This window comes from Lissotriton helveticus, chromosome 6 (genome assembly GCF_964261635.1).
Source record: "Lissotriton helveticus chromosome 6, aLisHel1.1, whole genome shotgun sequence".
NCBI classification, from domain to species: domain Eukaryota; kingdom Metazoa; phylum Chordata; class Amphibia; order Caudata; family Salamandridae; genus Lissotriton; species Lissotriton helveticus.
In genome coordinates, this window is record NC_136067.1 from 2,031,660,450 (window position 1) to 2,031,683,295 (window position 22,846).

General features: G+C 43.5%; 1 protein-coding gene across 1 annotated transcript in view; it reads left to right on the forward strand.

Moving 5' to 3' along the window:
• The window catches only part of HADHA (hydroxyacyl-CoA dehydrogenase trifunctional multienzyme complex subunit alpha), a 112,178-nt gene that overhangs the window by 63,832 nt on the left and 25,500 nt on the right, over window positions 1-22,846 (forward strand). The window contains exons 9-16 of the mRNA XM_078650015.1: window positions 5,287-5,405; window positions 7,352-7,408; window positions 8,668-8,777; window positions 13,157-13,291; window positions 13,469-13,640; window positions 15,400-15,486; window positions 16,335-16,475; window positions 17,259-17,327. Coding sequence (XP_078506141.1) covers window positions 5,287-5,405; window positions 7,352-7,408; window positions 8,668-8,777; window positions 13,157-13,291; window positions 13,469-13,640; window positions 15,400-15,486; window positions 16,335-16,475; window positions 17,259-17,327 — 890 coding nt within the window. The remainder of the gene's footprint in view (window positions 1-5,286; window positions 5,406-7,351; window positions 7,409-8,667; window positions 8,778-13,156; window positions 13,292-13,468; window positions 13,641-15,399; window positions 15,487-16,334; window positions 16,476-17,258; window positions 17,328-22,846) is intronic.

Consider the following 22,846-nt stretch of genomic DNA (forward strand, 5'->3'; position numbering starts at 1 on the left):
GGAGCTAGCTTTCTCATTCAAGTCACCTATGCACCCGCCTTGTCCCTCCCTTTTGTTTATCAGAATCTTTCCCTTGTTGATTACGATGTACACCTGGCACATATAAGGAGCTATTGTAAACCAGTCAAAAGCAAAAAAAAAAAAGAAGCATGATTAATTACGGTTGCTTGTGAAACAACGTTGGATCTGGGGGAAAATGAAGCACGTGTCCTGACGAGAGAGACCGGTAAATGGACACACTCGCATGCCTCCTTTGCAGCGTCTCGCCTCCTATGTACCTGAAATAGGAGGCAAACCTATGTATACATGTTCTTTACTGGTGATTATCGAACACTTTACGCCACTATCTTCGGTTACCTAAGATGGGTCCTCAGAAATCCAGCCGAGGTTTAAAGCGGGCATTTCAGAAAATGAACAATGCCGGCTCCCAACGGGCGTTTTCTGGTGCTAACTTAAGTACTATTGAATTCATTTAAGATTAAGCTGTTATCTTTCCTAGAGCTCGTGACAAATTAGTTGAGCTTAGGCTCTCCGAAGCGTAGTTTAAACCAAGCTTTTTATATTCGCCTTTGAAAGCACCTGAACGGTTTCGTTATTTAATGTATTTATTTTCAGCAATTCATACCCGTTTTCTGTTGCATTCCGAAGGTCAGTAAAAACAAATCTGCACTACTTTACTATTCAACCGGAAACTCTGGTATTAAAGAGCAGAGCCTCGCTCATCTCTTTCGTCTTTGACACGAGTTGTTGAGCGTGCAGCAATACAGTTGTCTGACAACCATCACCACCCTGCATCCATATGTGACCATCACACGCAGTGCACTATCACCCACGGGACGTCACATCCATACAATCGAAATGCCACCTACCTGAAGCAGAATGCATGGGTTTATAGTACCGTGCTACTGACGGGAGGTCTTATGAAATCAGTGAGTTGTCCGCGTAAGTCTTTTGCGCAGCATGGCTACTCTGTGGCTAAGAAATACATAGTTCTAAAGCTCAGCCAATAGCTGTTTGGCACATGCATATTCTCCTGAATTCTGCGTACACAATCTGAGCGGTCTCATCACAAACGTCTGCGACGCGCTCCATGTTCACCATTTTACTTATAAAATAGGATACTCAAAGGGCGTAATTTCAGCTACTGATCCCCTCTTCGCATCAGCCTCGTGTTTATATGGAGGTCGCTGGCAAACGAGTCCTTTTTCTATCCCTTCATCCAAAGTAGCTTTTCATTTATATTTTTAGGGCGTCATTTCGGTTTTCATCAGCCTCCAAAGCCTGGGACCACTGCCTGCCTTCAATGAAGATCAAAGGACTCGCGAGGAGCAGCAGAGCTGCTCTCCTCCATCTTGCAGGGACCCAAGAGGACCCACTGGGATTCTACAACTGCTAAAAACATGATACTGCCAAGCACGACTGCACCGAGCCCCCCAGCTCGATTTGAAGTGGGTCAGCGTGGTCCCCAAGTCTTCTAGAGACAGTACACATTGGTTTCACCACTCATGAACTTCCCCATGCCTCCTAGAGCCTCTGTGTGCAGGCCTCCTCATCCGTAAGTGTTCCCACACGACACCTCAAAGACCCTCTGCACCCGGCCCCCAGGACCGGTGAGAAGACCACCGCCGGTGTCCGCATGTCCCCTAACATAGTAAGACTGGAACCCACTGGTTGGTTCAGTCAGACTGATCTCTCACTCCCCACCTGCAGCCTCTTTGTGACTGGACTCATCCCATTGGATAAAATTGGACACTCAATGCTGTTTTGCACCTCTACACCCATCCACCCCAGTGTTAAATCTTGGTGCTGCCTTGGACCTTGCCCCATACTCGCCTTAAATCCAGGAGATTGGTCTCGTAAATCACTGTACTCTACCTGTATGCCATATTTGTTTTTCCTCCATAATATAACTTTGCACGCTCTGAAAAAGGCACTGTCGACTTTTAAAACATAACTATTTCACTTACAAAACATACTTACCTGATTGTATTGATTTTTGTGCCTAAATATATATAAAGATGCATGATATTTTGATACATCGGTGTGGATATTCCTGAGTCGTGGGCACCATTTATTGACTATTGTGTGGATTTGCAGATGTCTAACTCGCTGATAAGTCTAAGGCTTCTTGACCACATTACCCGCTAGAAAAGCACATTGGGATTGCTAGAGAAAACCCCTGTACACTAGTAAGAGGATACCTGGACTTTTTTTCACGGTATCCCTCTTTTTGGTATACAATATAAAGAGCCAGCTTCGTACATTCCCAATTCAGAAAAGGACGTATCAATTTGAGAAGAAAAATCATCCCCAAACAGCCCTCCACTGAAATTGTAGTGGTCACCATGGAACCAGAGGCCGGATACTTGAGCAGGATGTCATCTCTGGAGGTTTGAAGATTTCTTGCTAAACAGAACAGGAACGCTAAATAAGACTTGGTTGTTTTTTGGGAGGTGATGTGAGCCTTGCCCGGGACAATGCTGAAATTCAGTCTGAAGATGTGGAACTTTCAGTCTGATGCATGTTCTAGCAAGTCCCCAGAGGAACTTTTGAGAAAGTTTCCAAACTTTCTGCTGCATCCAAACAAGAACAGGAATGCACCTCCGAGGTCTCTGGGAAAACTGATGGAGATTCCCACGGTGTCAAGCAAAGGCAAACATCAAAGTCTAGTTGGGCCCTGTTGTTACTGGCCATAGAATAGGCTTCATGCAGCGGATTGTGTTCCTGTAGCCACACGGGAGGTCAGCTAACTGACTCTTGGAGTCCACTTCTTTGTGTTAGATACTCATGGTAGCAGGTCCAGTCCTTTCAGGTTACCAGCAGCAGGTCCAGTTCTACTATTTTTATCGGCAGGTCCAGAAAGTGTTCTGAGGAGGTGTTTTGGGGGTGGAGCACATTCAAGCCTGCCTCCACATAGTGGATGGGGTGACTTCTGGACACTCTGTAACTAATGGGGTAAACTTTCCAGAAGCAACCCTGCCACCTTTTCACCAGGTCTGTCTGCAAACATCCCACAGTGTCCCTCACTCTCAGAATCCAAAATAGGGAAGCCCTTCTACCCTTGTGAAGTTTGTCTGCCCACCCAAAGAAGTGGCCACAGTAATGAGGTTCCCCCCTCCTCTGTGGTCACTCAAAACTGGTTCTAGGGTAGCTTTCCTCCCGCTGGGTTTGGTGCCGCCCTAACTAGGTGGGGGGGGCCTTTACAGATATCACCTAACATTTACTTGTGACCGGGAAGGCCCTTTTGTAGTAAATTAAGTTCCTGAGCTCACCCCAGTTGGTCTTCCTTTCCTCCAGGGGAAGAATACACTTCTGCAGCCCTAAGTCATTGTGTCTGCTTTAGGAGTAGTTTTGGCCCCTCGTCACATCTAATTCTGGTTAAGTATAGGCTGGGCAGTGGCTGGAAAGGTAATGCAAATTAGCCTCCAGCAGCTTCAGGCAGGGTCAATGTAAAACTCTAAAAGTTACATTTCCCTCGTATATCTTTTTTTCCACAACAAATTTTATTGCATTTTAGCAATATATCAAGGCGAAAATGGCCCACAAACATACGCATTTCCCTAAAATCTGATACAAATCTGCCTTTACCATTAGACTGGATTATTATTAAATATAACTATAAGTCTTTGAATGGAGTCTGTAGCTGGTAGAGGTCAAAAGTTTTAGATTAAAGTGTAAAGTCTATGCACCAGTTACAACCTGACCAGTGACCATATTGTTATGGGCTTATTCATTAAAGGACATGCCATTTCAAATGTCACATATATTCCACTCTTCAATATTATGCGCACTACCTTGAGGGCAGCAAGGTGTTCTTTAGGGTGTCATAGTTAATAATTAAAATAGTTTTTTCTACCTGTCAGAAGGATGGTTTTGACCTCTCTGGACAGCATGGTCATGCTGCTGCTGCTATGTTACACAGGGTAGGCCTGAAGCCATGTCTTCACTCTCATTGAAGGTGGTAGAAAAATAGGTGCTGCAGTCCACAAAAGACCTTCCATGCCATGGGTGTATGGGCTTACTGGAAAGTTACTTTTGCAAATCGGGTTTCAGTCCAATAATCTGTTTTAAGAGATAAAGCACATACACGGGCTACTGGATGATAATAATATCTCCGTCTTAAGAGTTCAAGATTTCCAGCAGACCAACAACAAAAATTAATAAAAACTGAGTGAACACCCAAAAACGGGTCACTTTGTAACAATGCATTATATTGTAATGGCATGCCTTCAGCTCTGCGGGTAACCTGCGCCACGAGCATGCCTAAAATAAGACTAAAGATGGGTCTGATGAGTCAGAATATAGTGGGGGGGGGGCAGTTTTGATATACCTTTATAAAATAACAGATGGCACTATAAACATTCCAAGGACTATTGGGCTGACACAGCAATTTTCAAAGAGGTTAAAACAGCAGTTGGGAGATTGTTTATAGTCGAGTAAAGCACTTCCTTGGAATGTATTAAGACTGGGATTGTGACTCCGGATCATTTGTGGGCTTTACACCTCCTGTCAAGGACCACATTAACTAGGCATCATTTGTCCATGCTGTTCATCCATTGGCAGGTGAGGGAGTTGCTAAATATGTGATGAGGTCATGTACTAGCCTGGAGCCCCACCTGAATACTAATTTTCTCTTTTGTAGAAAACAAAAGGGGTTCCTTAGAATCAGATTTTTTCAGGACACAAACTTGAGCGTCCTGTACCAGTGTGGTACTACAGCGCATACATCCCACTGCCCCATTGTACAAGCTTGTTATTACAGTGCACGGTGATGGCCTTTGATACTATGGGCCATTGGACTATGTACACTGTAGGAGCTTAGTATTACCGGGCACCGACAAATGTGTGCTGTAGGAGCTTGGTAATGCAGGGCACTGGAATGTGTACCCTGTAGGAATTATCCATTATTAACTGTACATTGGAATGTATAGAGTAGAGTAGCTTGGTCTTATAGGCACACATTATAGTGCCCCATAATATCAAGCATCTTTGGACCCACCTTCCAATGCCCCTAATACCAAAGATCTACAGTGTTTGCATCCCAGGGCTCCCGTAATAACAGGTCTGTGCGGTGGGAACTTGATATTACTGCAGTCCCGGATGCGTGCTTTTATGAGCTTGCTAGAAGAGGAAACTGGATTATTAGCACTAAGGTTTAATATTTATTGCACAGCAACGCTTTGTGTACCCTGTAGGGACTTGGTCTGGTAATATAGAAGACTGTAACCTGCTGTTTGAGCATGGCAATAATCAACAGACTAATTCTTGACTGTTTTTCATCTTCAGAGTTTACAGATTATGTCCTGGGCATCCCATTTGTCAGGCAACAAGTCTACAAATCTGTTGAGTCCAAGGTGAAGAAGCAGACTAAAGGCCTGTACCCTGCTCCGCTGAAAATCATTGAGGTACGTCAGTAGCTTCATGTTTACTCGAAGTCTTATTGAGGTAGGAGGATGGTGCCCGGCAGATGCTACTACCAATCTCCCTACTAGCACCCAAAAATATGAAAGGAGAGGATTAAATCACAATTTCTCTACTGCCTCAAAGTCTGCCACAAATTTGGGATGGTAAAGCGGTGACATATATCAAGGGCTGGTGTTAGCGTTCAAAGGTTAGTTAACTTCATTGCCCTGGCAGTAGTTGAATGTTCCACACACCTACAAGACAGAGTTGTCTTCACTTTACAAATTGTATTTGTACCATTCATCTGTGATGAATTCCTGATGCTGCCTGCTGCGATTTCTCTGTGGAAATTACTTCTGTTATTGGATCTAAGCCTAATTATTACTTTCTAATTTGGGCTGCCAAAGGCTCCTCCATAGCACGCAATCTTTCTTGTCCTTCTCTGAGGTGTTAGAAGAGCATGTTAAGGTATGCTGTAACTACAAAATATCTCATTGCATAGCATCCCGGCTGTACTGCTCCTAGCCTGCCCCCGCAAGGAAGTTCCTTCTTGGTTTCTGGTAATGCAGTTATTTGCCTGCCTGCTGGAGCAGTCGTGTGTGGAACGGGCACTCCCTATTCTGTACTCGGCGTACACAAGACACCTTGTTGCGGGGATTCTGCTCATACACAGAACTGTGCACAGAGACCCAGGACCTCAGTGAATTGTGGTGTACCAAAAAACTCACCTCAGTACCCGGAACCCCTAACCGACTAGCCTCAGTGGCTCATTAGCTCTCCGTCCTATAGCGAAGTTAACAATGATTAGATAACCCAGAACATGCGACTTCGGGTACTCTCGGGAATGGTGGAAATCAAGAACACTCTTTCGTTTTATTCTCATACCAGTCCACAGCATGAGTTAGTAGAGACACAGAAAAGTTTCAAATGTTTATTTTAACAACGTGCTCTAATATGCAATATTTTTGCTAACATAAGCAAGCATATGATTAAAAATAATACGATCAGCATTGTTACAATTCTATAAAACACAAAGGGAGAAATCATATTATAATGATAGTGGGAACAGGTCTTATAGCGCCTTGAGAATCACCCTCCCCTGCTAGGAACTAGGTTTTATAATAATAGAAGGTCTCTTAGGCTTGAATAGGGAACCCCATACCTCAAAGATCAGCAGAAGTGAATCACATCAGGATCAGCAAAGCTCGCACGCACTGGAAAAGGTTTTTTCTCCAAGTGCCCAAATCATGCATACAGTGCCATATTAAAGGCAGTAGAATTTCAGTTAGCTGTAGCTGTGTTCATGTGTCTAGAGTGTGGGCCGATCAACCTGAATAACAGCATACTTTGTTATGATGACCTTGAAGGCATCTGCACACAGTGTACAGACTGAGGTCGCGATGCAAGTGTAGGGATGTTAAAAACAAGCCGTTCCCATGCGAGGAAAAATCAAGCAGTTTAACTTACAACAACAGTTACATGTAGTCTCGTGTGCAAAAGCTGCCAAGTGGCAAAATGGCGTTTTAACATCTAATACGCTTATGCTAACATAGCAATGTGTGCAAGCAGGGCCCTGTCTTCGCTACAACCTTTGTAAGAGGGCCAGCAGTTGTGCTTGTAGGAAGGCAATTGTGGCACTGTAGTGGAAGGGGGTACATGCCTCTGTTACATAACTCCACCCATCCAAAATGAGTGAGGCTGCTCTTTGCCCAGTGCAAGAGTGTCTGAAATGCAGCTTTTCCACATATCCTGTAGACTGTTGATTACAGTTATGTGCACAGGACAAAGAGAAGCTTAAAGTAACTGATGCTGAGCCCTTGGATTGGATAAAGTATTTATTTTTTGCATGTACAGATTTTGGTGCCACATCTCCTTTTCTCAAAGTGGTTGTATTAAAATGTTATTTAGGCCTGTGCATATGTTCACATTTTTCCCAATGTCTTGCTAGGTTGTGAAGGCTGGACTCGAACATGGATCTGAAGCTGGTTATCTTGCAGAAAGACAGGTATGAATCAACTTAGCACCACTGCATCTCTATATCGTTTTGGAAACCTTTTTTGCACTGTAAAGCATTTTCTCCATACATACACTAGGTTTTGTCTGAGAGCAAATACATTGTGCGTTTGTCTGAAGCTTTCCTGACGCTTAGGAGTCCTAATGCATTTTCTGAATGGTCAAGTAGGTAGCTGCTCCCTCAATTATGCCAGGTGTGGTCGAGTGTTGGTTTAGATGTCTTTGTGAGAATAGTTTTGGTCCAACATCTATTTTAGGTTTGGAGTTGTTTCAAACTGGTATTCAAAGATATTCCTTCTGTTTGCACCCACAATTGCTGGTGAATAGTGTTTTCAGTTTCTATCAGTCAAAGTTTTTATAGTTCTGACATAGATGTTAGACCTAGTGTAGCAGCATATGGGTGAACTACACTGTCAGCACATGGTAGTCAGCAATTTAGTCCTCTTCCTTAACAAACTGGCCTCTGCACTAAGCATTAAAATCAGTGCATTTCTCCTTACCTTGATTTGCAACATGATTTATTATCATTTTCCTGAACTCCTTGCTGACCGTTCTGTGTCTGTTACCAACTGAAAGGCCTGCTGTGTTTCATCACTCTTATGGGCACTGAAATGTAACTAGTTCAGGATCTGAGATAGTCTTCTTTCTTGGGGTGAAATCTTGTTGCAAGTGTCCACTTCTTCTTGAGGCTGCTCCTTCCTTAGAAATGGAACACCACTGCTTGTGACACCTGTGTATACTTCATGAACCAACAAAATGGCCACAGATTAGATGGCGGCTTTGTGCCTGCATTATCCCTGGCATCTTATCATTCACACTGTTCGGTGTTTGTAAAGAAGCACCAAACACACAATGAGAAGTTTGTTTGAAAAGCGGTGACTGAGCTTAAAGTTCACAAAAGATACTTTTCATGTTGTTCACCTTCCTCTCTTCAATCTGATTCTGCTCCTTCTGCTCCCTTTTGCCTGGCTGTCGTTGGGAAGATGCAGCAAGAAGGTGTTTTCCTGCTGAATGGCAGGGGCAGAATTTCATTAGGAAGAATTGAGGAAAGTGTATTTGTTGCTTTCTCTAAACCAGGTTGGAACATGCCATCCTGTTCAGTATCAATAAAACATATTTATATTTTGGCTAGGACCCCATTTGCCTGTAGTAGTTCTCTGCTGATTGACTTACAGTTGGTCTGAAGGGCAGTCTTTCACAGTGACATGTGAATGTGGTGATAAACTTTACAACCCTTTTCTTCACTTGCAGAAATTTGGGGAGCTTGCCATGACAAGCGAGTCAAAAGCATTGATCGGACTTTACCACGGCCAGGTTCTGTGCAAGAAAAACAAGTTTGGTGCTCCTAAGAAAGAGGTCAAGTAAGTTCCATTGATGATGCTTCCATATCTAATATGTGTCTCTGTGTAAAGCATGCAGGGTAAATACAGAGAAACCGCATGCTTTCAAGGTAGAGTTGGTCAAAACATTTACAGGGGCAGTGAGTGTGAAGTATGAGTGCAGGGGCCGGCAGCATTCCTAGTAGTCTGTAGCCCTCAATAAAATTATGTTGTAGAGTTTCTACTTTTTACTGGATTTGCGAGTTCTTCTTTCCCACTCCTCTTCTTGCTAAGATTTTAATAGCGCACACACCTCTAATTACCCGCACAACTGTTTAAATCCGTTTTGCCTTTACATGAAGTTCCAGAATTTAGAAGAGTTTACAGCAACTTGGAGCTTAAGAGTTGGGTGGACTTTGGTTTGGAGAAAACTTTGGAGTATGCAATTACATGTAAAATAGTTTCCTATTTGTTCAGTCAGGGTGACCATGCTTTGCTTGGGGACAAGACTACACGTGAAGCAGTTTTGAGTGGATTCGTAGTCTGATGCAAGATTCACAGAAGACTGTGGCTATTAACTGTAGGTGGAACAAGGAGTGATGTGCACTCTTAGATTAGTGAAATGTCCTAATTAGGAGCTGTACAAGAGAATATGGAATGGGAAGTGTTTCCCCATATTTGTACAAGGCTTTTTTTGGTTACAAATGTTGGGTGTGTCGTAAATGGGAGGACAGGGATGAGCTTGAGGTTGTTTGGGTTGAAGTGATTTTCTATGTCTACAAAGTACTAAAACATCTGCCCTTCCTTGTTTGTTCCTATCTGGAACAGTGTTACATGTCTGTGAAACCTAGGAGGCAGAGGCTGCTCATTTGAGACTTTTTAAAAGGTTCCAACTGAGCACTAAATGTGCTGTAGTAATGTTTGTAGATCGTCCTGCGGTTTTACAAGAAAATACACAAACATGAATTTATTCTCTAAATTTTGTCCCATCGATAAACCCCATGCCGATCACTGGGCATTCTTCATGGCCTTCTTAGGGCTGCAGCATTTTTGAAGAATCCGTGCATTAGATGTAGGTGAGGCAAGGGGATAGTGCAAGTGGGGGAAAAACTGCAACATTTAACAAAGGAGAGTTGCTGCAAGGTTGTCAAATGATATGGATGAATATGTAGTATTTGGGAATAGCTGTATTGATTTAGTTTTGCACTGTAATTGGCTTCTGCCTAGCCTGCACTTGATGCCTGCTGTAAAATAAAGTTATCAATGTTGCCTTGTCTAGTGATTTGATGTTAGAATAAGGTGAGTATTTGCTTAAATTCAACTAGTCTGCATTCACCTTGGGAAGCTAGAGTTTCAATCTGAAAGGGCAGTTACTAGCCACATTTGTAAGGCTTTCTGCATGCAATGATGACTGCCATGTGGATTGGCTCTTCAATAACTGGAGAAGCCTCTGACCGAGGTTCGGTCTTTAAATCAAGATCTTCGCTCATGAATAGCGCTAACCTAATAATGGTTATTAGAAAAGCAACGGAGTGGTGCACTACCAGGTATAGTAACGTACAATGATGAAGCAAAATAAGTTCTTTCGTTAGTTTCATCCTTTATTTAATTTTATCCAAATGAGCAAACACAGAACATCAGCCAACGCGTTTCGTTCAGGAAGTGAACTTCATCAGGGCAAAAGTATATGGTGAAAGATATAACATTCTTAATGGTAATGGGGTCCAAAATCCTCCCTGGTCGTGAAGGATCACAGAAATGCGGCATAGGCCTCCATAATAAGGGCCAATGTGAAATGTATTTATTTATTTATTTATGGGCTTATTACGCGCCGGCATCACACCCGAAGGTGTATCTCCGCGCGGTGCTGTGGGGTGAACAGGTCGAGAGAACTCCTCCTAGAATAGTGCTGTCTTTAGGCATTTCCTGAAAGCTGAGTGACTCGGGCAATCTCTAAGGGAGAGGGGGAGGTTGTTCCATAGACGTGGACCCATGATGGAGAGGGCGCGGCCTCCCTGTCTGGTCTTATAGTGTCTGGGAACCTGAAGCAACTGTTGGTTGGAGGACCTAAGGATGCGGGATGGACGGTGATAAACAAATTTATCCGCCAAGTAATGGGGTCCCAGATTGTGTAAGCTCTTGTGTATCACACAGCAAATCTTGAATTCTACCCGTTTCCGGATAGGAAGCCAGTGAAGGGCCCTGAGGAGGGGGAGGGACGGCGTTCTGGGAGGGGTGTTGGTCACCAGCCGTGCTGCGGTGTTCTGCACCACCTGTAGTTTATTGAGCACTCCCTCATTGGCAGCTAAGAGTAGGCCATTACAATAGTCCAGGCGACTCAAAACGAGGGCCTGGACCAGGGTCTTCCGAGTGTCGTCAGGTAGAAGGGGAAACACCTTCCGAAGGAGGCCAATAATGTGGAAGCAGGACCCTGCAGTGGTGCTGGCATGATGAAAAAGGGTGAGGTCATGGTCTAGACGAACCCCCAGGTTTTTTACTACCTGTTTAGGGAGCGGGGCCTGTCCCAGGCTGGAAGGCCACCAATCTGGGGTCCAGAGGATTCTCGCCTCCCCAAATAACATGACCTCAGACTTTCCCACGTTGCACTGTAGAAAGTTTTTGGCCATCCAGCTGGCGATTGCAGTCATGCCGTTGGAGAAAGCTTGTCTTATCTCCGGGGTAAAGGTCTTAAAAGTAAACAGCAGCTGCGTGTCGTCAGCGTAGGAGATAGGCATAAACCCAAAGGACCTTGTCATGTTGGCCAGAGAGGAGACATATACGTTAAACAACGTAGGGCTAAGACACGAGCCCTGCGGGACTCCTCTGATGATATTAGCAGAGGTGGAACTAAAGGAGCCCATATTCACCTTCTGGGTACGCTCAGAGAGAAAGCTGGTGAACCACGCCAAGGCAGATCTGTCAATGCCTATCTCCTTTAATCTGGTAAGGAGAATGGCGTGGGATATGGTGTCGAATGCTGCGGACAAGTCCAACAGCACCAACACCACAGACAGCCCTCTGTCCAGGGACAGGCGTATGGCATCCGTGACGGAGAGGAGGGCAGTCTCGGTACTATGCCTAGGCCTGAACCCGGACTGAGAATGGTCTAGGCTGCCAGTCTGCTCAAAGAGCCTGGAGCAATCGTGTAAGCGTCACAGCTCTTCTGGGAGTAGGAAGACCCGTGACGCTTACACGATTGCCTACGCCGCATTTCTGTGATCCTTCACGACCAGGGAGGATTTTGGACCCCATTACCATTAAGAATGTTACATCTTTCACCATATACTTTTGCCCTGACGAAGTTCACTTCCTGAACGAAACGTGTTGGCTGATGTTCTGTGTTTGCTTATTTGGATAAAATGAAATAAAGGATGAAACCAACGAAGGAACTGATTTTGCTTCATCATTGAACGTTACTATACCCTGGTAGTGCACCGCTCCATTGCTTTTCCAGTTTTGTTTCCCGAGCAGGCGGATTGCATCCTTCAACGACAGATGCAGGAGTAGCCTGTGCACACCATTCATTTGCTTTGACTACAATTTGGGTTAAATAATTGAGGCTTGTGCGGCACTTGGAGTCCGCCGTTTGTTTTTGTGCTTTCATAATAATGGTCATTGAATGTCTACCTTCTTGGTACTGTGCACCAGAAACTAAGCTGCTTCTTGGGTCCTACATAGATCTTGCAATATTAAACTCCAGGGCACTTATTTTGTGACCTCATAAGAATGAAGTACTTCATCAGTCCCCCAGGATTTAGATTTTTTCTTTGGAGGTTTCAAAATCATCTTCGGCATCTTGTCCAATCCTACTGTCATAACACTGAAATGGGCCCCCTTGTTAGGAAAGACGTTTGTCTTGTGTATTTGTGGGGTAGTCAAAATCCGTGCAGTTACTTGGATCAGGTGGTCCTCGTTTCATGTTTATTTAATTAATGCTATGTTAATCATAGTACATCTACTAACCTGAGTTAAACGTGGCAAGAGCAGGCTAAACTGTGTGGGTGATGAAATCTAAATCTAACCATGTTGACTAATATGCCTTTAGATGAAGTAGTAACTGAAGAGCTGAATAACATGCATCGGATATTGAAATATAAAATGTAGAACACTGCCAGTAGTGTGATAAGTACTGCCGAGAACATTGCAGCTTCGGGGGAGATGTCCTGAAGGTAAATGTTGTGTTGATGTACCCAAGATGTCTGTTACTCCAATGTCTAAGGTATTAAGATATGGCTCAGCAGTGACCACCAAGCAAGAAGCTAGATTTTACAATGCATTACCAGTTTTATCCAATGAGGGAGTTTCTTTTTGCCAGGTACTTGTGTGAAGTACAGCTGTGCCATTGATGGGTTAACTTACAAACCCAGTAGATGTAAATTGCTACTGACTTGAATGATAATGACCGCTTCTTGTGCATGCAGGACGCTAGCCATCCTGGGAGCAGGCCTTATGGGTGCCGGAGTTGCACAGGTCTCGGTTGATAAGGGTTTTAAGACCATTTTGAAAGACACCACCCTGCCGGGGTTGGGCAGAGGGCAGCAGCAGGTCTACAAAGGGTGAGTATTGATTGTACTGAAACCTCTCCTTTGCACTAACGAGCATCCACTAGTGCTGCGTCCATGCCTTTCTTGCGCCTCATTCTCACCCTCTCCACGCACTCCCAGCTATCATAACATAAATATCAATATACACCGCCGGAGTAAATCCGTAAAAATTACTATTCATTTACACAGACTTAATGACAAAGTGAGGAAAAGGAACCTGACGTCATTTGAGCGCGACAGCATTATTAGCCACATGACGGGTCAGCTAGATTACACGGGATTCGAGAAAGCCGACATGGTAATCGAGGCAGTGTTTGAAGACATCAACATCAAGCACAAAGTTCTGCAGGAGGTGGAAGCGGTGAGTACCGATTTCACATGGTTTTTGTTTATTTCACAATTAGTTATTCAATTGCAAGTTCATGTAGCATAATGTGGATGGTGGCTAATGTGGTTGGTGTCTCGCTTGCTAAGGTTTTTACATAACTGGCCATAATGTACTGAACATGTAGGACTTTGTAGAAGCTTGCAACACTAGTCCTGAGTTTGTCTTACACTTTTTTCTTATACATACAGCATTAGGCCTTAAAACAATTTTTTTTTAAAAAGGTAAACATTTATTGTTTTTGAAAGTTATTTTGGAGGAAAATGTTTTAAAACCATTGTTAATAAACGATCTTTTTTGCACAATATGGTATGTTTACAACTATGTCTGGGATTTCTGGTGAGTACCATGCCCCAAACATTTTAGGAAATAAGATGAAGGGAATTATCGAGACGCACTCTTTTGGAACCACCACATTATTTTTAGTTATACCATGTAGTATAAACACACATAGCAAAACCAAAGGTGGTGATTGACGGAGCGTTGACAATACAAGCACTCACCCCCAGTCAAATGATCTGGTTTTAATCCATCACCGTTCTTTAGCCCACTCTGCCACCCCAGTTCAGACATGGCCTTATGCAAATCAGTCTGACCCTGTGCCTCATGGGAACAGTCCCGCCCGAACTGCCAAGCCATGCCTTCCCCGGACCGGAAACAAGCTTCCGAGGACCGGTTTCTGGCATTACAGCCGTCGTCAGCCCGGCTTGCTTGAATCCAGTGGCAAAGTGAGCAAGGGACTCACGTCTGAGCATACCCTGCCAACTTATGGCGATCAAAGCAAAACCAAAGTTGGTGATGTACGGAGCGTTGACAATCCAAGCACTCATCCCCAGTCAAATGATCTGGGTTTAATCCATCACCGTTCTTTAGCCCACTCTGCCACCCCAGTTCAGACATGGCCAAATGCAAATCAGTCTGACCCTGTGCCTCATGGGAACAGTCCAGCCCGAACTGCCAAGCCATGCCTTCCCTGGACCGGAAACAAGCTTCCGAGGACTGGTTTCTGGCATTACAGCCATCTTCAGCCCGGCTTGCTTGAATCCAGTGGCAAAGTAAGCAAAGGGACTCGCGTCTGAGCATACCCTGCCACTGGATTCAAGCAAGCCGGGCTGAAGACGGCTGTAATGCCAGAAACCGGTCCTCGGAAGCTTGTTTCCGGTCCAGGGAAGGCATGGCTTGGCAGTTCGGGCTGGAATGTTCCCATGAGGCACAGGGTCAGACTGATTTGCATATAGCCATGTCTGAACTGGGGTGGCAGAGTGGGCTAAAGAACGGTGATGGATTAAACCCAGATCTTTTGACTGGGTGTGAGTGTTTGATTGGTTCAGATGCTCCGTCCATCACCACCCCCTTTTGTACCGTATAAACATACATACCATATGGTGAGCAGTATTAAGCCTCGTATGTGTGGCAAGGATATTGCTCCTAATACTCAAGGATAGAAATAATGGGAGCTTCACAATATTGACAGAGAAACATCAGCTCAGTAATGTCAACCAAAAGCAAAAGTATTTGCTGATGGAACATTTTCAGTCTATATTGCAACCATTTCCGTTCACTAAATCATCGAATATTTAGGTGTCCAGGACCCAGTGTGCAATAAGGCAAGAGTAGTCCAGATACTAATAATTGCAGGCCTACACCATTAGTCCAGGACAAAAGTAACCGTGTTTTAATCATGTTTTGTGTCTGCTTTAGCGCTGGTCCTCAAGTTGTCCTGTTTCTTCCGTAGGTGGTTTCCCCTCACTGCATATTTGCCAGCAACACTTCAGCTCTCCCAATTGGCCAGATTGCTTCGGTCAGCAAAAGACCTGATAAGGTGGGTTTTTCCTTTCTGTGACATACCTTTCTATGGGAAGTGGGACCATAAGCGACCACCCCATAAAAACTAGTTCAGAGCATTTTTAAATTGTCTGTGCATCACCTGTGGTTTCCCTTTTTCTCTTCTCATCTTGACAAATAGGCTATTGTAGATGAATGAAGGTCAAAATAAGTTTCTTATCTGGTTTTCAGAATATATTCACCCACTGCCCCAGACATCTTAGTTTCTGCAGTCTAGTTTCTTCACAACAATGCCACACAAGTATAGGTCTGTGTTTAGCACCTCATGTTTAAGGTGAAGAGGCTGAAATGAAACCTTTCTTTGTAAAATATGCATCTGCTTCTAGGAGCTCAGATTCCACTCTATAAAATACCTAAAATAAGTTGGAAATCATCCCCTTCTTACTCGCCTAAAGGTGCCTTGTGAGTGACTGGTTGATAGTGCCAGCAAGCTTCTGTAGAATATTCTCTTATCTTGTTCAGCAGCGGTGTTCATGCCCTGCTTCATTCAAATGAATGAGTCCTATGCGATCATCTGCTTTTGCAGTGAGTGATGAGCTCCCAAGCATTAAATGGAATGCGGTTTGTTGACTGCAGAGGGTGCAGTTATTACTTCTTTGTTCTGCCCCATCCTCCCACTTCTCTTCCTTCTCCTTACTGTGTTGTCTCCCTTTCTTGAGCCTTATTCTGAGATAAAAGCTGTTTGTGCCTGGTTGTCATCTGTATGTTAATGTTTCTTAGATGCCCTTTTCTTGGGGACATTACTGTGCATTCTTTTCCATTTTGTGATTGGTCGCATTAGTTACTCCAAGTAACCCTAATTGGTCCTTAATTTCCCTTGTGTAGGTCATTGGAATGCACTACTTCTCACCAGTGGACAAAATGCAGCTGCTGGAAATTATCACCACAGACAAAACCTCCCCTGACACTGCTGCATCCGCAGTATCTGTTGGGTTGAAACAGGGAAAGGTCATCATTGTTGTTAAGGTAAGTTTATTCATTCGCTGGATTGGCATCCATGCAATACCATCTGAAGGCTTCTGCCATACTTCGAGCCAGTGTAGGGCTCTACTCTGTAGGTCTACGAAGTTTCTGCACAGCAGTTCTTTTTATATTCACTAGAATTCAATCTTATCTTAGAGAGAAGAGACTCGTCACAGCTTGTGAACCTGGGCAGCCAAGCTAGAGGCTTCGTATTGCTGCTAAATAAATTACTCTTTGCCTTGCTCTTTGCAGCTTGACCCGCCCCAGCCACCCCCATTCCCAACCCCCAGTTAATTTCTTGCCCTCATGCTTTTAACATCAAGGCTTTGAATGAGGATTAACAAGTACCAGCGTGTATTACGAAAGACAGTTTAACCCAGGATTAAATGAACCAGATGTCATCCACTTGTTCAAAATAGAGCCAAACTGCTGTGGTATTAGTCACAAGATGGACTCCCTACAGTTTGTCCACCTTTATTAAGTACCCTCCTAGTATTAATGCAACTGAAAACACATTCCAGTGTGACTTAATGATCGTAATTTTAAAAGACCTTGCCATCCGTACAAAACCGGCATTGAGGTTAGTTTTTAATGCTGTGGTCAGTGTGATGAATATCACGGCTATAACCAAAACTCCAGTGCCGCTTGGTGCTTTAGTGAGACTGGTCGGACCTGGACCTAGATATCGACTTTATCTGGTCATTTCAATGGAACGTGTAGGTGCCCAGATTCTAGCTTTGCATGAGCCGCCATGATTACATATACTTATATATTTCTTTCTTTCAGGATGGACCAGGATTTTATACCACCAGGTGTTTGGGGCCCATGATGGCCGAGGTTGTCAGAGTTCTGCAGGTTTGTACTGGGATTTTTTGTAGTGCATTTGATATTTATTCAGTCTCTTTTTTTCTTAATCGATTTGTGGTGGGCAGCTTAAATCATGATTTTTGTAGTACATTTGATATTTATTCAGTCTCTTTTTTTCTTAATCGATTTGTGGTGGGCAGCTTAAATCATGAGAGTGGGGTATTGCCCAAAGACATGATGGCACAAGAGTAGTTAGTGAAGTGGAATCAGACTGATTTGGAGTCTTTATGGAATGCTAAGAGTTGATACATTTTTCAGATGGTCTGTGGAAGAGCTGTCAAAGATGAGACAAAGACTGAAAGCATAGCCTCCATTCCGGAAGTGCAACTATGGGAGATTTGCAGTAGCTTGCTAAAGGAGAATAAGTTCCCTATAAATTAGTAACTGTTAAAAAAAATGTTTTTTTAATTGATGAATAGATGCCCTATTGGTAAGCAGCCTAGTGCAAGACACCTAGAAAGTGCTTCCCATTGGAAGCAGGATTCCAGTTTCGGCAGGGTCTAATTCTGTGAAGGGTTTTCGAAGTCTCATCAGAAGGGCCACAGCATTCTGTATGATTCTCTGACCTCTATGGATAAGAGACTTGGAGGAAGCTACAGCTGTGGTCTAGTACATACAGTGACTTTACTGAAAGTTGGGATCTCTTTTGGGGTAATTCAAGTCGTGCCGGAATTTCCTTTTTAATGAATTCAGTGCTGCTTTGTTAATATTTGGGTCTTATGAGAAGTTCAAGTCCAGGCAGAGGTTGAACTTTCTGATCTGAATGGAAAAGGTAAGTGAAAAGAAAAATGAAGAGTTTGACGTCACTTTTTTCTATCGGTACTTCTGTGTTAGGATTAATATTTCACATATGATTTCCATGTAATGGTCTTTTTATCTTTTGGCTGATTCAGAGCCTTTTTGGGGAATGGTGTGGTACTCCGTGAAATGAGACAAATTAGGAAATACTAGCACAAATCCAAACAATAGCTTTATCTGAAGAGACTCATTTAAAACTCGTTGCTATTTCCTAAGCCTGCCTTAAATTTAGCAGCCTGGACAATATTTGCAGTTTTGAGACAACGGGGTTTAATAAGTAAAGCCAGTCTGAAGATTGAGCAGTAGCAGTTTGGATTTGTGTGTCTTGGGGAAGCTTTTTGAGTTTGTGTTGACAATTGATGTATGGAGTGAAGTGGAACTAAATGAGACCTCTGTTCAGAAATTGTAAAGAAAAGCTACATCACAGGAGTAAGCCTTTTTAACTGGCAGCTAGGGATTGAGAAAGGACCGGGATTCATCGTGCTTCTGATGTTTGCAAGTATCATGGGGATAAAGATGAGGAATTGTGTGGCGTTGGAGTGAGGTGGGTGACGACAAGCGCCGCCATGGGAACATTTTAAAATCTCTGTTAATGGACGTGAATTTATATAACTAAGATAGTCAGGACTGGTCAGTACCCGTTTTAGGCTTGTGAACAAATTTCGTTAAAAAGGTCACCATTTTAGGGTCAATATCTGGGTTAGCCGCTACCCTGCAGGCTAAGGATGGCTTGGGGCATTCTGCTCGGAGGCAATTGCACACCTCCATGTATAATGGTTTGCACAGCCGTCCGGCTATATATGAGGTCACCATAGCGTCTGGGACCCACTCTGGGGCAAAAGTTCCTCCTGGTCGAGCATCTCCGAGGGCCCTGCCGGCTGGTCTCCGAGGGCAATGTTCCCTCTGGGATACGAGCCACTAGATGGTCGCCAAGGACGTCCTGAATCCACATCTCCACCTAAGGTATCAGGGAAGCCCCCCGCTCCTCCCACCTCTGATCGAGGTATAGGGGTGGAAGAGAGTGGTCCCCCAATGCGTCCAGTAGGGAATGGGCAGAGAGTTGGGACTCCATGAAAGCCTTTTTGAGGCGTGCAAAGCTATCCAGATTAACCCCATCGTCCGCTGGGCGCTTGCGTTTGTTATAGGCTGCCCTGGAGGTACGGGGGTCTGAGACCCAGTAAGTTCTTCCCTTTGTTCAAGGGGTCTTGGGAATTGAGCTTGCAGTTCCTATATTTTCCTCTCCAAGGGTGCCACTACCTGTTATAACGGCTCGGAAAATGGACACATCCATTATTTGAGAAAAAAGCATCATCAATAGGTAGCTACTGAGCCTCTTCCTCCTAATAATAATCCCCATACTCCCTCCTCTATTCTATACTACTATTAAAGAGGATAGAAGGTGTTCGAGGTTAATATGCTGCTAAAACACAAAAGCTAATTGCTAGGTATCAGTGGTTAGTATCCTGAGGCAAAAAACCCAGTATACAGGTTGTAGGCCTATCTCGCTCCCTAGAGATCTGAGGAATTATTGTTTTCCCCCCGCCTGGATGAGTCCTCACTGTAAAGTTAATTGTCTTACCCCTAATGCTCGAGGCAGGTGCTCTCAAGTTAGCCCAGACAACTGCAACACCTTTTCTTTTCCCCGTTTAGAGTCACACGGATAACAGGCACTACTGTCTGCTCTGTACTACGCTCAAGACGGGAAAGCCGAGATGCCCTGGGCGGTTAGGGGGTCGGTGTCTGACGCGCAGCCTGCGTAATTTTGAAATGCACTGCCTCCTGGCATAGAGCTTGTCAAAGAGACACCTCGATTGCGAAGGAGCGACAATCGTTCCCGCGATAGCTGTGCTCCGCTATGCTGGGCTTCCATAGTTCAGCGTGCAATGCAGGCGGCAGCAATCCAAGTAGAAATTATAGCAAAACACCACAAAATTATAGCCACAATTTGAAATCAAGTAGCGAAACAAAGGCACCTCTCTGGCTGCTGGAGCTGCAAAGAAAGAGGGGGCTAGAGCGGCGACTAATGCTGTTGAAGGACGACTCTGATAGGTGGACTGTTGTGTTTTCTGATCCCATAGTTTGATGGGAAATGTAGTATTGTTTATTGCGATCTAAATGGTTGCTGGAGAAATAAAGCACTGGAAGTACAGCCTAATCCTTGCCTCCGGCCCTGACATATAATTATATATGTATGTGTGTATATTTAGATGGAGATGATGTAGAGAGAGCGAGAGAGAGAGAGAGAGAGATATATAGATGTAGTTATATGCAGATATATAAAGTTATATAGATAGATATAAATATATATAGATATATATATATATTTTATATGTATTTATAGATAGAACGTGTTGGAGTATATGAAATAGCTTTGTCATGAGCATGTTAGATTTAAGTTATCCAAAGGTCTTGGTGGTTTAAGGAATAAATAATTGGCAAATAATTGTTGGTGGTTCTTGAGGGGGTATCCTTACTGTTGTCGTTGAAAGAGATCATGCAGAAGGTGAGGTAGTTAGAAAAAGCCCTTCTCAAAAATGAGATATGGTTGATGGTCAAGCAAGGCTAATGAACAAGAGACTGAGTGACCTTATTGGAGACTATGAGGTGACAAAGAAATACAATTGGGATTCTCCTGTGTGATTTTGGATAAAGTATTAAATGACGCAGAAGGAGATAAGTCTGTGTTGTGCCAATGAAATAGTCCGTTACAGGCCGAATTTTAGTGCTTACCCACACAAGGAACTATACAGAGAAGATGGAGCCTGAAGAATTCAGGCTCTGTGTTTTCATTTCCTGCTATATTCTACTTGCCTGGAGATAGGGTTCGTTTTTTTTAACCGCATGCGCGCTAGCGGGTTTTCCCGCTGTGCGCTGCGATTTTGAAAATTGCGCGTTACGTGACAAAGCCAGCTCGTCATGCGCGTAGCGCAGGTAACGCCCATGACGAGCTGGCTTTGTCATGCGCGCTGAAGGGGTTAAGCTTTGAGTCCTGCATGTTTGTTGTAGATCTTTCTACAACACTGGCTGCACCATGCCATGCACATGGAAAAACACAAGGCTTTCCCAATGACTACATATTCATTATAATCAAATGCACGTTAGCACTGACCTGTCGCTTTGTGGAATTCAGTTCAGCAAGAGAAAACCTGTCCTCTCCTGCCAGTGTTGTAGGGAACAAGCACTGGTAGCAAGCCTGGCGTTAGTTGACCCTTTATATCCTGCTATGCATAGGTGAAATAACTAACAGGAAGTTATGAAGTGAGTTTTCAGAATATTCAAGAGCTTATGAAATAAAGCATTGTACTCTGCATATAGAATGAATGATGAGCCCACTATTAGCAGCGCTCAGTGGATTTCAGTATTTAGATCCCAGTAGTCTGAGCTATCACATCACTTCTTTACTCTTACATCTATCTTCTATAAGGAAGCATGGCCAAATACTGGAATCTATGAACTGTTCATGCTGTATGAATATCTGATGAGCTAAGCTGCTGACTAAATAAAACAAAACAAAATGAAACCTGGCAGAAGAAATAAATTGTGCCACAGGAGTGCACTTTAAAAGATGAAATTTCGCCCCGAACAAAACTTGTTGGCTGTTTTAAAGAAATATAAAAAATGAATCAATATAGAAGTAATGCGATATCTCGAGGACCAATATGATCTAAGTGATTGAGATCTATTGAGTGCCACCCATTCTGAAATTATTCACATTTTTGCTCTTGTGGCAGCAGCATCTTTAGCAGCTGGTTGCTTTTTGAGGTGGAGCACTTGTGTTTAACATTGGGACTTACTTTGGGAAGCAGGCATGTGAGCTATAGCTGCTTTGTAGTCCCTTATATAGTGAAAGATGCAGGATGCCAAAGACCGTGTGACATTATGGAGGTAGCTAGACTAAAAATATGTGGGGTAGTCCAATATTAATTTAAAGGTTGGGCCGTAGTCTCAGATTTCTTTGTTTATTGCAAGCTTCATACATGGGATTGCTGGGAAGATTATTAAATGTAAGAATGTGCATAATTCTTGTTGTGGTTCTCTCAGTGTTTTCCATTCTGGTTTTGCTAGCTTTAGAATTGTTGCTACACAGCATGATTCATTGATTTCACATAACTCATGTTTTCAACTTTGCTGTAAGGCCACTGTAAATGATGAAAAAAAGGCACCAGTTACATAGAAGTTAGCCCCTTTACAGCTGAGGCTACCCCATTGGTGAGATTTCTTTTAAATGTTTTGTCAGTTTCCATTTAACCCATAACTTTTGTTACACAAAAGGTATGGTGGCTAAATGTGTGTCCTTATTTTCCTCATATGATGGGGATTCTAAAGGTACCCAAAGTATTTGGATTTCCTAAGACGGAACCAAGAAAATGGGCAAAATAAAGCAAAACGTTGGTGGTGGGTTGAAGAATAGGAAAAACTGTGTTGTGCAAGATCTTGTTTTTACCTCCCCCCCCCCCCTTAAAAATGGCATCAGTTACAAAATGCCTCTTTTTGTGTGATTAGACCTTTTTGTCGACTTATTCCCCTGCTTTTGTAACTCTATGCATTGGCACACTGCTTTCCATCCCCAGTGCGTGTGATGTGATCTGATCTGTAAAACATGATAAAATTGGCTAAACCCCAAATTGCACATTTACCTTTCTTGTGAGGTGTAGTGTTCACAAAATATAGCAATGCCATGAAAGTTAACTTACACCTTTTGGACTGTA